The 16,445-nt window shown below is 36.3% G+C and overlaps 1 protein-coding gene across 3 annotated transcripts; it reads right to left on the bottom strand.

Moving 5' to 3' along the window:
* Positions 1-336: 336 nt before the first annotated feature.
* Positions 337-15,501, bottom strand: LOC125859885 (regulator of telomere elongation helicase 1 homolog). 3 transcript variants are annotated; one of them, XM_049539732.1, is made up of 23 exons: positions 15,302-15,501; positions 14,321-14,577; positions 13,975-14,123; positions 10,713-10,794; positions 10,493-10,640; positions 10,215-10,371; positions 9,751-9,927; positions 9,161-9,288; positions 8,984-9,029; positions 8,708-8,849; positions 8,464-8,618; positions 8,262-8,353; positions 8,071-8,178; positions 7,923-7,991; positions 7,005-7,091; positions 6,112-6,171; positions 5,891-6,006; positions 5,355-5,412; positions 5,165-5,270; positions 3,075-3,139; positions 2,391-2,981; positions 1,070-1,215; positions 337-995 (listed from the first exon to the last, which is right to left on the bottom strand). In XM_049539732.1, exons 1-23 carry the CDS (start codon positions 15,401-15,403, stop codon positions 914-916), a joined length of 3,123 nt encoding a protein of 1,040 aa, XP_049395689.1. In that variant the 5' UTR covers positions 15,404-15,501; the 3' UTR covers positions 337-913. The 3 variants fall into 3 exon arrangements, with proteins under 3 accessions (XP_049395689.1, XP_049395690.1, XP_049395691.1); XM_049539733.1 differs by lacking the exons at positions 13,975-14,123; positions 14,321-14,577; positions 15,302-15,501 and adding an exon at positions 12,362-12,383 and having other exon boundaries at positions 338-995; XM_049539734.1 differs by lacking the exons at positions 13,975-14,123; positions 14,321-14,577; positions 15,302-15,501 and adding an exon at positions 10,893-11,219 and having other exon boundaries at positions 338-995.
* Between the last annotated feature and the right edge of the window lie 944 nt (positions 15,502-16,445).

The following is a 16,445-nucleotide window of genomic DNA, read 5'->3' as shown; positions in this document are numbered from 1 at the left end:
AGTAAAGATGAAGAAGTTAAAAGAGTTCAACGTCTACTATATATACATAAAAATCAATTTTAATCATGTATAAATAGTGTAATTATCCGAGAACCCACTTTCAACCCTACTTAGCTCCGCCCCAGCTCCTTCAACAGGTAGTATTAGTGTACAAATAAGCATTGCACGAAATTTCTTTGGCTTGAACTGCAATAAACCACAAATAGTAAACACAAAATAACAACTACTACACCTCATTTTCAATCTCGAACTAGTTGAGATCAACTATTGGAATACTCAGCGGCTGTGTTACTCCATTTACCTCTCAGAAAAAGTACAACAGTTCTTTATATTTTCTAAATCTCTTTATAAACCTCAAATGGTAAAAAACATAAAATATTAAGTTGATCCAATGGTATTTCAAATGGATGCAAAACAAAGGTATTTACCCAAACTACTGGAGTAACAGTCACGCTATACACAGTTTGATCCGCTCTTGATGATTAAATAGTCCAAAAATCAAGTGCCTATAGAGGGTATTCCAGTTTGTGATTGGAATTCCCAACAAAGCATTCAACATTAAACTTCAATACACCTTTTTTTACAATAATGGTGTTCAGTCGAACTTCCACGCATCTCGACTATTTCATTGGGCACTTACCACCTTCATCAGCACACCACCAATGGTTAAATATATGAGAAGAAATCACTTGGCGTTTTCCCTTTTAAGTGCGATATTACAAGAATATTGAATTTAGCAAGATATGTATACTCTGCTTCTGTCCTCTTCTACTCTTGTTCCTTGCCTTATCCATCACATGGACGCACTACTCACTGGCAGACTTCATGGCTGTGTGCCTGCCGGGGGGGGGGGATGAGAGTTTTCCTCATTAGAACGGAAGACTCATTAACTTTATAAAGATGACTTTGCACATCACAAGTGAGCTACTTCATGATTTCTTTTTAAATACTGATCATACAAGGAATGGTACTTCGCGGGAACATAATCCTTAAATCTGCAACATAACCAACAATTAGATTGAAATTCAGATGCAACAGTGGAAAAAATAGCTAACTGCAGAGATGATACCTGTGAAGGAGAGGTAGTCTATCAGGAAGAGAAAATAATCTTGTGATAGATTGAAGAACTTGGCCTATCTTCATTGCTTTAGACTTGAGCGACTTCATATACCCGACGAATTCATGGTATTCTGTATCAGTAAGCTTTTCCCTGACCTGCATAGGAGATCACAGCAGAAGCGCTCAACTAATAACCCCAAATTTTGTTACTTATACAGTAGAAGTCTTTGCCAGTTACAAGAGATAAATTCAAGATGGGAAAATCCCAAGCCCAATGGAATACTGTCCTTTCTGGTAAAGCAATGATAAGTAACTTGTGAACAATGAGCTTGTAAAGATTAATTTTAGAAGTTGATGTTAAGAAAGTCCAATAATATAAAGAGGGAAAAGGGTTACATTTGCCCCTGTTCTATCTGAAACTAATCAGATTTGCTCTCCTATAGACTTTTTTTAATTAAGTTTTAATTTTTTTGATAAAGCTTGCCCTCCTTTAGACTTGCCGTTTTTGCCCTTGACCCCTAACAGAGCTTCAAATTGAAGGTAATTTTAATCCATAGTCGAGCATTGGGGGTTAAATCTGAACCTTTTTAGTGAAAGAATTTGAATACGTGAAGACCACCTATTATTTCACGCTGGAGCTCCATTAATGGCAAGGGAATATACGCTAGATCGAAGAGACGCATTTAGTAAGTCTTATATAGTCTTGTCCAAGTGACTGGTGTATCCCAGTTTATCCATTAGTGATAGAAGAAGATCCTGTTTCACACCAGAATTACTAAGTCTTCTCATATTAGTCTAAATCTTGAATCACCCAAAGAAAATCCTAGATCACTACCATATAAAGAGGAAATGCATTAAATTTCCTTCTGCTTCATAATTATGTCAACTTGGTTCTTCAGCATGGTCACATTTGTGCACTCACTCAATAGTCAATGATTATTTAATGTACCAGAGTTTCAAGTACCTGTGAAACCAGAAACTAGAAAAAAGAAAATTTGTGACAAGAAATAGATACAACATAGTAAAATACCAAGATATGCTACGGGTTCCTATATCAATCAGCAAAGTGTTTTCAAAAGAAAATCAAACAGAACAGCAGAAATATCACCATAAATTAAATAACATAGGGAGTTTGTCATCAAAAAAACCATAGGGACTTATGTGAGATACAGAGGCAATCTTTAGTTGCTCAACATCACTGACACTAAATTGAGATAGACAAAAAGACAGAAACGCCACCACTGCAGTTAAAGCAAGAAAGACAAATGCTGTCCCACACGCTAGTACACAAAAAGAGGTTGATATAGGAAGAGTTAATTTCCAGTATTTACCTGAACAAGAAAAGCCGATCCTTTCTCCTCATTATTGCAAGGTGCAGAGCTAAGAATGCCATCTTCATTTTGCAGGTCAACTAACCCTGCAGTCTTTCGTGATGTCCTCTCATCTTCAAGAAGGTTTGCTCTATCTAAATTAATGTTTCGTGTACTTTGGTTATCAGAGTACTGTGACTTCTTATTATTCAATAAATATCTAAAGCCACTTTCTGACAACAGGTGATGGGCAACTGAGGAACAGTCAGGACTATCATGAGGCTCTCGAAAATGATCACTTTGACAATCAGATCCTGTTAATGCTAACCGAGGCCTCTTCGTAGAACAAGGTGCAACAACATCTTTTGGTGGTTCATCAGCCAATTCATGTTTCGTCAAGTCAATTATTTTCTGATTGCTAATTGGCATGTCTTTTCGTCCAGGGACCAATAAATTACTTGCATGTTTTACGGCCAGAATCTTAGCTAGCTTATCAGATCTAAGAGATGATTTATTAGCAGGAAGTATGTCTTCCAGCCTACCAGGGCTGTTGCCTTGCTTAACTGAGGAAGACAATTGATTAGTAGAGCCAGGAAAATCCACTGATGAGACCTATGACAGAATCATGTGAAGAAAGAAATCAGAAAAAATGTGCATTACTGTCATATTGACTTTAAAAGATGCACCGACACTAAATTAGCTTACCAGAGAGGTGAGAAGCTTTTCAAAGTGAAGTTGAGACTGAGAGTTTCCTACGCTCTTTACTGTTTCTGCAAGAGAACCAGAACCAATAGGTAACAACAATGACAGTAATATGTAATAACAATAACAAATTCAATTATCTCAGTGAGGAAAGAGCCTAACTTTCCCCAAACCCCCCTTGTGGGATTACACTGGGTATATTGGTGTAGAAGTGAGGAGGTATTATTTGACTCAACTAATGAAAGGAGACAGAGATACAAATAATTTGACAAAATCACTAAAAAGCATGAAAAGAAAGAAAATGTTGCTTCCTCACTATGCTTCACACATGAAATTATGCTGCTTTCACGGGCTCAAATAGATTGAGTTGAAGAACTTGTTTCAGGGTTGCCCAGTGAAAGAACTTTCATAATCTCTTTTGCTCTCGGATCTAATTCTCTGCTTAGTGACTCGGTCTCTCTTTCTTTTGAAGCTCGTGCAAAGCGGTGTTTTGATTTCTATACAATTATAAACCTACACACTATCATCAATGAAATTGAACTAGTTTAAACTAAGTTCCAATTGAAATGCACTCGTCCAATTTATACAGAGTGAGTATAGACTTGCCAAAAATAGGTGAGTTACGCAATCATTGTCAATTTGTAGCCTTATATAAAATACACCAGAGTTAGTCATTGAATCTGAACAAACTCATTTATTAAGCTTTGTCTAAATCCCTCAATTGACTTGTCGCATCAAAGATATTGGGTATCCAAAACAAGAAAAGTTACCATCCAATCTACTCAACTGTACGTGAAATGAGAAATCAACTGTCAATTAAGAAGGTGACATATATTCAACTGTAATATCAGATTTTTTTATAAACTCTACTAGAGAGCTGCCATTAGATCACAACCAAAACTAAACCAAATTTTGGCTGTAAAAGGGTTTGTGCCAAAAAAACATGAGTGAAAATGGGATTCATAAGCTAACAACAACTACGCCCCAGTCCCAAACAAGTTGAAGTCAGCTATATGAATCGTCACTTCTCTATTTAAGCTCAACTCATGTCATCATCGTACCAAATATTAGAAGTTCTCTAACAAGACCAAAACCTATTTTTTTTTCTATCTTTTGGTGTATCCTGTCAGAAAGGAACCGCATGTGTTTTAATGGCATCTCAACTCCAACCTATTCACTCAAAGCAAAATGTTTGGCTAACCTTTTTAGTTGGAACAATCTCAACACCGTATATAGTGCTGACTACTATTTTTTATTTTGTTAGCTCCCTGACCTTGGCATAGAATCATTTGTACAGGAGCTAGCTATTTCACTTCTTTTGTACTGTCTGGCCTCTCTGCATCTGCTTGGTGACTGAATTTCCCTTGATAAAAAACATCACCTTTTTTCATCTATTTCTTACATTGTTCCCTATCTTTAGCTAAGTTTGAATTGAATCCAAAAATTTGTAGGTCTTTGAGAAAACTTCCTTCCATATAACTCTAGGTTTACCCCATCCCCTTTTAACACCTCCACTTGCCATAGTTTTGCACTTACGGACCGGTGCATTTGCCGGTCGGAAGCATGACATGGACAAACCTTTCATGAGCTAACTACTTACTATATTATTTTATATATAGACTAGCTACAGTTGGAGGAGAGCAGGAAGCATGTTAGAGAAGAAATTATTAAGCACGTCCACGCACACCCACTGATTAGCTTGATTTTTCAGCGGAACCAATCAAATGTAGGTGTATTTCTTCTACGCTGAAACCAAACCAAAACTGGAAAACCAGACTGAACTGCTAATTTGAGTTCCGATTCTTTTTGTTTTCAACCAATGCTCTCACCCACTCCTATAAATATACACCCCAAAATATCTGAACCATAACTAAGCAGAAAACTGAAACCGGTTGTCAACACAACCTTTGATCTAGAGAGATCTATCTGTGTAAATCCTAATGTCAACCTAGGACTACTCCCACAGAATATAGTACCTCACGTGTATCACATCAAGTGATCTAGGCAAAATGGCATCAATAAATACAAGCAAGAGAGTGCAACATTAAGCCAAAACAGAGTAATGTGATTTTCTTTTACTAGTTTTACTTTACCCTTGTCATCTGGTAGCATCATTTCTAGCTTTGTAGGGCCACGGATTCTTCCATCACGAAAAAAGCGTGTCAATGAAAAGACTACTTCCCCAAATTTGGAATGACACTGGACAGTCAAAAAGATGATAATTTAGAAAAAGAAAACAAAAAACAAAAATAGAGCAAAAAATACCAATTAAAACAAATCAACCTTGATATGGGGTTGTATCCAACGTGATATCTGTGACTGACGATTGGAGTATGTGAATCTGCTCAAGATAAAGGAGAAGTTAAACACAGATGTTTCAAAATTGATGGGTCACTCTATGCAACAGGCAGAATGATGACCAAATGACACACAGTAACTCTACTTCTGCAAATATGCAGTGGGGGACGCCCCTATTGTGAACTTCCTTTTAACAGATATAGTTGACTCATGGCAATTCCCTTAATTCCAACAGTATGAAAGACTGTGTGTTTAGTATCGACATTCAATATCAGAATGAGCTTAAGCAATCGAAACCAAGTCATTCAACTATCCATCCAGTATCAAAGGTTTGACTAAGTTGTAAGCAAGATATTTCACTACCAGCTTAGGCAAATAAACTCTAGCAGCATTCTGGTCATATGTACAAGGAAAAAAGAGCAGCCAATATATGACAGCAATTTGGTGAAAAGTTGGCACGACCCACAGCCTGATTATTGCTCCAATATATTGACTGCAATATGGTCAAAAAGGGTATATACCTTTCATCACAAAATATAATTGCTCCAAAATCATGTTTATGACGAATGACACGGCCCACAGCCTGATTAACTGCCCTGGTTGCTTGTTGAGTATACCAATCTTCTCCTGTTAGGACCTGCTACATCACTTTTTAGTATGAATATGCCAGCCCTCGGGAGAGGTGGGATCAACAAGAAACAAGCCCAGAAGTACCTAAACACCTTTTTGGTTTGACCTGTACCTTAGATCCAGTTGGTTGCAAGGCCATCTGTTGATCCAGGAATTCGCGTTTCAATCGAACCTGATTCAGACATACGGTGCACAAGGTTTCATTTGACATTTGTATGAACAGACAACAACGCCGAGGTGACAACAGACTAAGTTCAACACATTTATTTATGATTTAATCAGATAAGTGCAACACATATTTTTAATTATTGACAAGTGCAAAACATTTTTCTCCAAAGGAAATTAGAGCCTCAGATCAAAGTTTTCAAATGAATTGAAGATCAAAGTACTCCATCCCCTGGGTTGCTTTCATATATTTGAATCAACAAAATTACCACAAACCAAATGATATCAGGAAAGAAGTAAATTAGGAAACATTAGTTGTTGAATCCAAAAGGCATGCCCGCTCTATAAAGCTGTTGAAAGAAGGGAGGCTTAAACTTATGCTTAATGAAGACGGAAGAATTGAGGGAGATATTCATCCTGAGGCGGAGGATAGCCCAGTTAGAGAACAGAATCCTTCAGCATCAAAGAAGAAAAGCAAAGGACTGAAGAGGCAACTCAGGGAGAAGAAGTATAAGGTACATGCTAAGTTATTGGATGTTATGTTTTATACATTGTTCCCCTCCCCTTTTACTTGGATGTGATGTACTTGAGCTGAGGGTCTTTCGGAAACAGTCTCTCTACCTCCACGAGGAAGTGGTAAGGTCTGCGTACACTCTACCCTCCCCAGACCCCACCTAGTGGGATTTCACTGGGTATGTTGTTGTAGTTGTTGAAGATGATATATCAGGATGCAAAGTGACTGGATGTAAGTTTTTGTTAAAACAAAACTAGGAAACACTTGAATCACTGAACAACTCCAACGAGAAAATTGACACAATAGCAGTGATTATGTTCACAAACCTTAGGATCGGTCCTTGTGGCGAAGGGGATGCCAGTGATCACAACAGCTCTACCAGCGTGGTCAGTAAAATCCAGCCCCTCACTCACCTATGTACCAATCAACCAATAATAAGGAAACATGATCAAAGGGTGTCATTTATAACACTACTATCAATGATCTAGGATAACCTGAATGTATACCATTATATAAGAACAAAGGAGCATATATGCAGTTAGGCACTACATTTTCATATTTAAACATTTAATACAATTGGTAGGTCTCTAATTCATTTGACACATCTTCTATGAGATACCCAGCTGTATGCTTCACCTTCTGTAGTTGCGAATAACTTAGATTTACAAGTTCAATGAATTATGTCCATTTTTACTAGGAAATTTCTGCTATTAAGTTACACGCTTTCTCAATGTACAACTATGATAAGTTTATATAACAGTGTGCACAAAGGAATAAGATATGTTGGTCATTTAAGTTTTTCCCCTTTTATATTTTAGACGGAATGTAGATTTTCCCTAGTAAGCAGAAATAATACCACGACTTACCAAAAAGAGACATGTCTCTTTTCCTTTTCTTTTATAAGCAACAAACCCCATGTAAGTTAGCTTGCCAAATTCCAACTGTGCTTAGAGGTACAGTTCGAAGGAGTATGGGCCCATCCCTCTACCCTACTTCCACTTAAATGTCAGGCTTAAGTCAAAGGCAGCATTCAAAATCGTGACATTGCATGCATTGCATCCTTACCATTGAATCAAACCCCAGGCATAACAACCCATCATGTCAAATCACTACTAGTTTAACTATGTCGAAGACTTCTAGAAGTATCTGCTACCCACTAATAACATAAGCTTGTATTAAACATTCAAAACTATACAAATTTTATTATCAAGAGCTAAAGAAACATTTTTAAAATAGAAACCTACTTTTCCACGACAGACGGCAAAAAATACAGCCCCAGATGCTGATTTGTCCTTTAACTTGGCCATATAGTCCTGTCGAGGCCCAACACATCTCAGTCAAATACAGACACAGAATGCATAAAAGAAAAGTTACAAAAATTGTATGGCGTACTTCAATTGCCGTTGGGAAAAGGGAAGATTGTCTCGGTTCAACCACAGGCAGCTTGTGTTTGCATATCCTTTCCCATATTGTGCTTGAACCCATTGAGATTGAATGTCCCTGAATATTTTCATAGCCCAAAATTATGCTCACAGAAACCAATGCCAAGCAGATGTCAATTTTCATTATGTCTAGATCCTTACCAAAGTTTTCCAGCAGCCAATGCATTGCTCCAAAATGTAATATGAAGGAAAAAATACAAGAAGGCCATCTGGTACAACGCGAGCGAAATTGACTGAAGCATAAAATTAAAAAGAATAACATTCATCAAAAACATTATCTGGAAAAATCATCAAAAGTTCACAGCTGCATATACACCACATTCCAGCATCACATTCCACATACCAATGGCATTCCCAAGCTCTTGCTTGTATTCAATAGAATCACGTGTCCTGTATGATGAGTTGAATGTATAACCAGAAGGGCCCACGGGTACAGCACCAGCCCATATCTGATTGTCTGATATAACATGAGGGTTCTCTAAACGTACTGGAAAATCTCTACAAGCAGCAAGAAGGAAAAGAGATGGGAAACCAGAGCCCATGCCAGAACAAAAATAAGTAAACATTTTGGGATAGATTGGACTCACAACTTCAATTCCTCAGCAAAGGAATCCATTGGAGATAATGTGCCAGAAGTCAAAATGATAGATCCAACACCTAATCTGGAGAACTGCTCCATTGCAATACCTGGATTGAAACACCACCAGCTCAGTGTCCTAGATCCCTTGCCTGCAGCACATAATCGAAGATTAAAAATATGAAGGGGGAGGGTTAAAGGTTAAGAAAACAAAAAACTATGGAGGACATAGGTATCCGAATAACTGAAGCCATGTTTGCACTATGCCGAAGAGGAATTTGGCTACCTTTAAAGGAATCCATGCCATTTCCTTGAACTTCCTGAACATGAACCTGATCAGACATGAAACAACTTCAATCAGACAACTGACTGAGAATCAGGATTTAGTACAATCGTACAAGTCTCAAACAAAATCATTCACAACCTGCCAACCAAAAAAAGGCAACATAATCTCCTAACTTACACGATAGTATTGAGCATGAGGGTTCCCATCATCTCTGAAAATCTGCTGTAGAATGTCACCCATGCTTTCCAATCTGCAGACTGTGCTTTTTGACTTGTTTGTTTTTCCATCTTCAGTAGTGTTTGTATCTGATTCAAGGAACAAGAATTCAGTGATTTCAAATGGAGAAGCACCATACAAAGCTAAAATAAATACAAAACACCCTGGCTACAAAAGCTAAAAACAACTCAACTTTTTTCTGCCCCCTTCCATTGCATGGAACACATTTCCTTTTTTTAACAAGTAATAAGTGAATTTCATTGCACAAGGAGTTAACCTTGGTATACAAAATAGTACATTTAGCTTCTAACACAACTCACATCATTAACATTAAGCACACTTTCTCAAGCAAATACAATTTAGACCACATTATAACCAAATCTGAACTCAAGTTTAACAATTTTGGACCACTAAAACTATAATTAATGAATTGAAAGCTAAGTTATTAATCTTCCTGCCAAGTTAAACAGTGCTGCAAACAACCATTCATTCCAGAGTAGATCTGATACAAGGTAGATTACATTCGGAAGGTCAAGGCAGTAAGAACTCACCTTCTTCAAGAAGTACAGTTGCTTCCTCAATTATATCAATGAGCATGTTGGCCGTTTTCTGTGTGCTATTTAGATCAGCAAGAAACTCATAAATGTATGGTCCAGGCTTCGTGAAACCCAACTCTTTTGAATCAATGGGTACTTCACCAATTTTTTTCTCAAGCTTCAACAGAAGTGCTGCATGAGATTCATACTGTTAAAGAGTGTGTGGCACCCATATACTACCCCAGATACAAAGGAGTTGAAGAAGTAAATTTAGTATGAAATAACAGAGAGGAACAAATAACAAACGAAAGTAAGAGGCAACTTGATTGAACTCTAATGAGAAATGTCTCTTAGATTGTAGTGGACCTTACAGACACGTCTTGAACAATTAAAGGCAATGAACTATACGCTAAATACCCATGAATAAAATCACGTCAAATGCATCTATCATAACTTCATTCAGCAATTAACGAATTTACCTCTGAGAATGGCAAAGTTATCGGGATTACATGATTTGTCACTTGACATCTCCCTCCTTTCTATCGAAAGGTCTATACAATTTTTAGCTTCAGAGATGCAAGCTGTCAGAAGGCCAGAAGAAAGGTCAAAAGAGGCTGCATCAGCACACAAGCTTTCCTGGTTTTAAAAAAGAAACGCCAAAAAATATAAAAATTGAATCTTAAATTACAACAGAAGAATGATGCAAAGGTGAGCATTCTAAGAAAATACTGATGCAACGGTTGAAGGTGCAATTTACCAAGTTATGAGCTTCATCAAATATAAGTATACTGTTTGTCCACTGAATATTCAAAGACTTTCTGTATCCGCGATCAATAAGATAATTGTAAGGCGCAAATAATATGTCCACAGTCTTGTGAAGTTCTCGTGATACATAATATGGACACCTACAAAAGAACCAGAAGTGAGTCCAGTCGTATTATCAGCATTAAATGACAAGACCCACAAGAAAAACCTACGGTCCACTGCTTCTTCCAATGTTAACCAAATCCTCTATGTCAATAGGCTCCTCTCCGAGACTAGGATTAATCTTCATGAACTCTGTGTATAACAAGACAGCATAAACAGTCATAATTCACCAAGCACAGTTAAGACAAAAAGTAAACAAAAGAAAGTCATATGCTTAGTTACACAATCACCTTTTATGTTTTTGTATAATTGTATTAGATCGACAGAGAGTCATTAGCCTACCATGATGCTTTCTCCAAGGTAGGCTGCCTAAATCACACCCCCTTGGGATGCACTTCTTCTCTGAACCATGTGTGAGTGCAGGATGCTTCGTAGTCCAGACTACCCTTTCTTATACACATACTTTTACTTTCATTACCTCATCTATTTTTCCATCACTTTTGGTAGGAGGCAAGTGCTAGAAAGGCACCCGAAGCTAGCTTAGGGGTATATAGCAGAGTTTCTCTTTCTCAAACATTTCTACAATGTAAGATAAGATTTTTGGATCGTTATGGAGTCTTTTATTTTTTTTACAAATTTCTGTTGGCACTACATGATCTACCTTTTTTTATAAAGGACACTACATAATTTACCACTAAGTTTTGTCTGAATCTTTTGGAAATATCTAAACGACTATCCTTTATAATGTAGATTGTGTTGGGGATATATTGTAGTTAGCAAGTCATTTCGCTTTCTATTTCTTTATATGCGACACTTCATAATTTACCATTAAGTTTTGTCCGAACATTTTTGAAATTTTCATAATTTACCATTAAGTTTTGTCCGAACATTTTTGAAATTTCTAAACAACTATCCTTTATAATGTAGATTGTGTCGGGGATATATTGTGGCTAGCAAGTCATTTAACTGAAATGATTCATTATATGGATCTCAGTCCAGATGAGATAGTGCTTAACTTCAGAGAGAAAAAGTTGGTCGAGGGGGGATGAGATCTTGATAATCGATCTAGAAAATCAAACATACTAGTGCTTCCCCGTGACTCTTCATGCTAAACAAGATATGGATCTGGTCCAGCCTTACGATTGGCTGTCGACCCGTCAAATAAGGGTCTCAATAAAGACGAAATAATAACCGAAGCAAACAAAACCAACAAAGACACAGAAGAATGGCATCTTCTTTCTGAAGAAACTTGTTCATACTTTATCACCTTTTTGAGACAATGAGGGGTGACACATATTTGGGAATTTAGAAGAAGACCTAGCACTTATTTGGTCCTTTGAATGGAAAGAAAGAGGAGATATCCCAATTGGTATAGACGACTGAATGTCGAACCATATTTTTGTGTACGTTCTCTATTTTGTTACTACTTGTATAGGTTTTACTCTCCGAAAGCATCAATATAATGTTACCTCATCAAAAGAAACATTTAATCTTTCTTAGATCACCAAAAAACTTAATAAAGAACTGTTATGTTATTTGAGTTGTTGCTATAAAACAATCATTAATATATCCAATCTCTCTGGTTAAATGGTCACAAGAGCCTTCAGCCTCAATAACAACGATTCACATTGTTCCAGATGTAAACACTCAACAAAAACATGTAAAATGACAACAATGATGAGAGAGAAAATACGAGTTGACTATACAAGCAAAACTATTCACGACATTCCAGAATCAAACTGCAAAAAAGAACATATACCTGACATGTGTTACAGGACAGAGCAAGTAAGAAGTTTACCATACAAGCAATCAACCTGCCATTTAATACAGCTTAAGAGACAATTTGCCTAAATCCTTCAAAGAAATTTGCTTAAATATCAAGGTTCAGATGTTTGTCTCTTGATCACAAAGTTATATACAGATGAAGTATTTGTAAAAAACCATGTCCTCTTGTAAGGTTTTCCACATTTGGTATACTTCTTGTATACGGGCAAGCTTTTGCCCCTTTTCTAATGAAATTAATTACTTTATCCAAAAAAAAAAATACAGAAAAAGTAAAATTGTATCATGATAAGACAAAGAAAGTACAGGTTATTTATACAAGCAATCAACTATTCATGATCTTCCAAGAAATATCAAAGAAGTCATATAGCAGACATGCATTAATGGACAGAGGAGGAAGAAGTTTAGTCATATGAGCAATAAACCGGTCATTTCATCCAGCTAACGAGTACATTTGGCCTAAGTTCTTAAAGAATATCTTCTTAAAAGATCAAGGTACACATTTTGTCTCCAGATCACAAAGTATATACACGGACAAAAAGAAACGGCAATCATGATGAGATAGAGAAAGGAAACATAAACTATACAAGGAGTCGACTATTTATGATGTTCAAGAAGTCAAAATACCAAAGAGCATATAGCTGACATATGTTATAGGACAGAAGAAGTAATAATTAACCAAACAAGCAATTAAACCAGTTATTTAATTTAGCTAAATAGGACAATTTTTTCAGTGTTCTTCAGAGTTATCTGCCTTAACATTCAAGGTGCAGATGCTTGTCTCCTTATCACAGAGATCATACAGAGATGATGCAACAATATAAGGATCAAATGATAAATGAATAACTGATTCTGAGTTTACCGAATAAAGTATGATCAAGCAAAAAAAACAAGTGCATAGTGACTAGTATTATGAGGGGTCTTGATATGTCCAATCATTATATATTTGGATATACATACTTTCTCAGTATCAAAAGTGTTTGACATACTGACATACAGCACCTTTATAAACTAGAAAGCTAAATAAATTCCTAGCAGTATTATATACCACATGTTCCACCGAGTAAATTTGCATCTTTGCTTATTTGTTTCTCCAATAAAATTAAAAGCATGAAGTGGTCCTATGAGCGTAAAATTTAAACATGTTACCTCCCACCAGCAAAAGTACGACGTACCAGCTAACTTTGTCCACAAAGATTAGGCAAATGGAAAGAAACACCTGGATTATTTTTTTACTTTGTTGGGATTTAAACCCTAGTTGCCCATGGCCTTGTCATTTTCATTGATCATGGTCACACTCTTGGATGCAAGATGTGGTCTTTTATCTTCTATTTACATAATTCCATAGGGATTGAGAAGGGATATGAGCAGGAAAAAGAGAGCCTAAATTTTTGAGCTGACCATGCAGGTAAATGTACTTTCTAATAAAATAAAGAGTGCAATAACCTCCTTAGGAGAAGAATACAGCTGGGATGTGGGAAGGCTGAAGCATAAATGACACTAGGAACATTTACAAGTGAATCAATAACCAAAAACAGAATCCAGCTCAACCATGAAGAGTTTGAGTACAAGCAGATATGCTTAATATACCTGCAACGCGAGAAAAATGGGCACAATAACGTTTTTTGCGTTTTTTGCAAAGTGCATGGCAGGCATTTGTCTGTGTTTTTCCACGCAGCTGACTCACTTCTTCATGAATGCATAGTTGTTCCCGAGACCCTAAGACTACCATTTTGGGCCTATACATCACATTATATTTGACAGAATCAGACACCTTATGGCATACGTAAATGTGAAGTATTGCAAATAAGAAATCTTCTTAACAAAATGCTGCCACTGAACTAGGAGACTATTTGAAAGACTTCAATAATATGCTAACAGTAAAAGATAATAATAAAGTCACATGTTCAATAATGCAATCACAATTTGACTCTACCTATAGTTGGTCCTCTTTAACTCTTTCACCACTTGTCGAATTTGGCTATGTGTGCGTGATGCATATACAATACTCGGTAATGTCGAAGATTCAGATTGAGAAGACTCATCAGACTGCTGGCTACTGGAAATATGATCTCTTCTTCCACTCTTCCGGACTGAGAAACCCCCCAAACTCTTCCTCCAAGCCAATGTGGCACAAAGAAGACACAAGGTCTTCCCAGTCCCAGTTGGACTCTCAAGCAATGCGTTAGATCTCTGTCGCATCACAAGCATTCATCAAGTAAAACAAGAAGCTTTTTAAGACTACACAAAAAGAAAAAGAAAAAGAAAAAAGGAATACAGACATGGTAAAACACTTCATGTAAACATAGTTAATCTGTACTTTAGAAAATATATTGTATATATCATGTCAGATGTTAATTCTACTCTTTAGGAGTAGTGCAGCTGCTTACTGTGAAAACTGAAAACACCATGTTGATTGGACCATCGAGTGGCAAGGTCATAGCTAAGGAAGGTGGTTCAATTAATTCCTTTTCGTTGGAACATCATATTGCGCAAAAAGGACAAAAAATAATTATTATTGTTTTCATATATACAGAGAAACTTTTGAATCCCCTTGACATGAGGGAAGTTCTCATTGTATTGGCAAAGGTAGTTCAAAAATTTCTTCAGATAGCAAGTACGAATTTTTTGAATCCCCTTGTTAAAAATCCTTGTTCCACCAGTGCAATCACGTGTGATTATCAAGAAACTACAGAAATTAGGGTAATTTTCCTAATTCCCAACAACAGAAGCCCTATTCAATCAAAGTATCTAATGTCAAATGGTTACTAGTTGAAACATTAAATTCACTAAGTACTTCAAAAATTCAGCAGAAAAGACTTCTTCGTTCACAAGACATCAAAAAACAAGTACAGTAGCAATGAAGTTGTATCCAAAAACCTTAAAACCCAATGAATGATGAAGAAAGATATAATACATTTTGAAGGGACTGAATAACTTTTTCCATGTAAGCGATCTGGCAATCGTAAGCCTCGTAAGGGAAATCGACATCGATTCCCCTAATTTTGTAAATCGGCATCTTGTTGAATGCGACAATTCGCTTCGACTGAAGAACCCTAACACTGTATCACATTGAAGAGCCTTAAAGGTTTTCCCGCCATATTATTCCTGCGTCTTTAATACGGCGTCGTCGTGTTTTCTTGAATCAAACTGTAGGATCTTTATATTGTCGATGGGCGGTGCACCCGACCCGTTTATATAATGGCCAAAGTTTTACGTGGAATTATTAAGAAAACGGAAAATATTCAAATGTGCCCTCGTATTATGTGAAATTGAGCGGATTTTCCCTCTATTTAATACTTCTGCTCAAATAGGTCCTCATTGTCAAATACTTAGTTCAAATATGATATTATGTTCATGATTTTTTCACTTATCTAATTACGAGTTACTACAACGCATATTAACAATATAATTGTGAGAAATAAAGAGGGAAATTAACAACAATTCTAAGAAGTGAAGAAGAAAATTAAAATGTTTTTACTCGGAATACTGATTTTTTTTGTTAAAAGTAAAATTACAATATGTATAATAAATTTCAACACTAGTGTCCATGAGTAATTATCAGCATATACGAATAATTTTTAGGAGTTTACGAGTTTAAATTAAATCCATATGACAGAATATATTTATATTTTTCCAAAATTTTCTTCAAACCTCTTTGAGATAAGTAGTCTTTTTTGTGCAATTCTAAATGTGAAGTAAGTCGAGAATAGCTTTAATTGGCTCACACATGGAAGTTCGTAGAAAATATGTATTTTTGTACATAACTGGACAGATTATGGAGACAATTATTTATGTGGACATGGAAAATGGATTGTGGGAAGGAACAATGATATTTTGACACTTGAAAATATCCTTACATACCTTAATTGTTCCAAATACCCAACAAAAAATATGATCATGGAAGGAGAAAAACGTCCACAAAAATCTTTCTTGAATCTTGAAATGATTTTTTAAAAAAATTCTTAAAATTGTGGTGTAGAATCTGGTTGGAAATTCATAACTAATGACTAAGAATACTTTGCAATACATTAAAGTAACATACCTTAGTGCCAAAGGGT

Source organism: Solanum stenotomum, chromosome 3 (assembly GCF_019186545.1).
Source record: "Solanum stenotomum isolate F172 chromosome 3, ASM1918654v1, whole genome shotgun sequence".
Lineage (NCBI taxonomy): Eukaryota > Viridiplantae > Streptophyta > Magnoliopsida > Solanales > Solanaceae > Solanum > Solanum stenotomum.
Note: the sequence above shows the minus strand (reverse complement) of the source record. Positions and strands in the feature narration are given on the sequence as shown.

Excerpts from the sequence above, each read along its gene's own strand:
- LOC125859885 (XM_049539732.1), bottom strand. The coding sequence starts at position 15,403 with ATGCCGATTTACAAAATTAGGGGAATCGATGTCGATTTCCCTTACGAG. Across the intron at positions 5,271-5,354 it reads GGATACAACCCCATATCAAG|TGTCATTCCAAATTTGGGGA; the intron begins GTTGATTTGTTT and ends TTGACTGTCCAG. Across the intron at positions 996-1,069 it reads AGACTACCTCTCCTTCACAG|ATTTAAGGATTATGTTCCCG; the intron begins GTATCATCTCTG and ends GTTATGTTGCAG.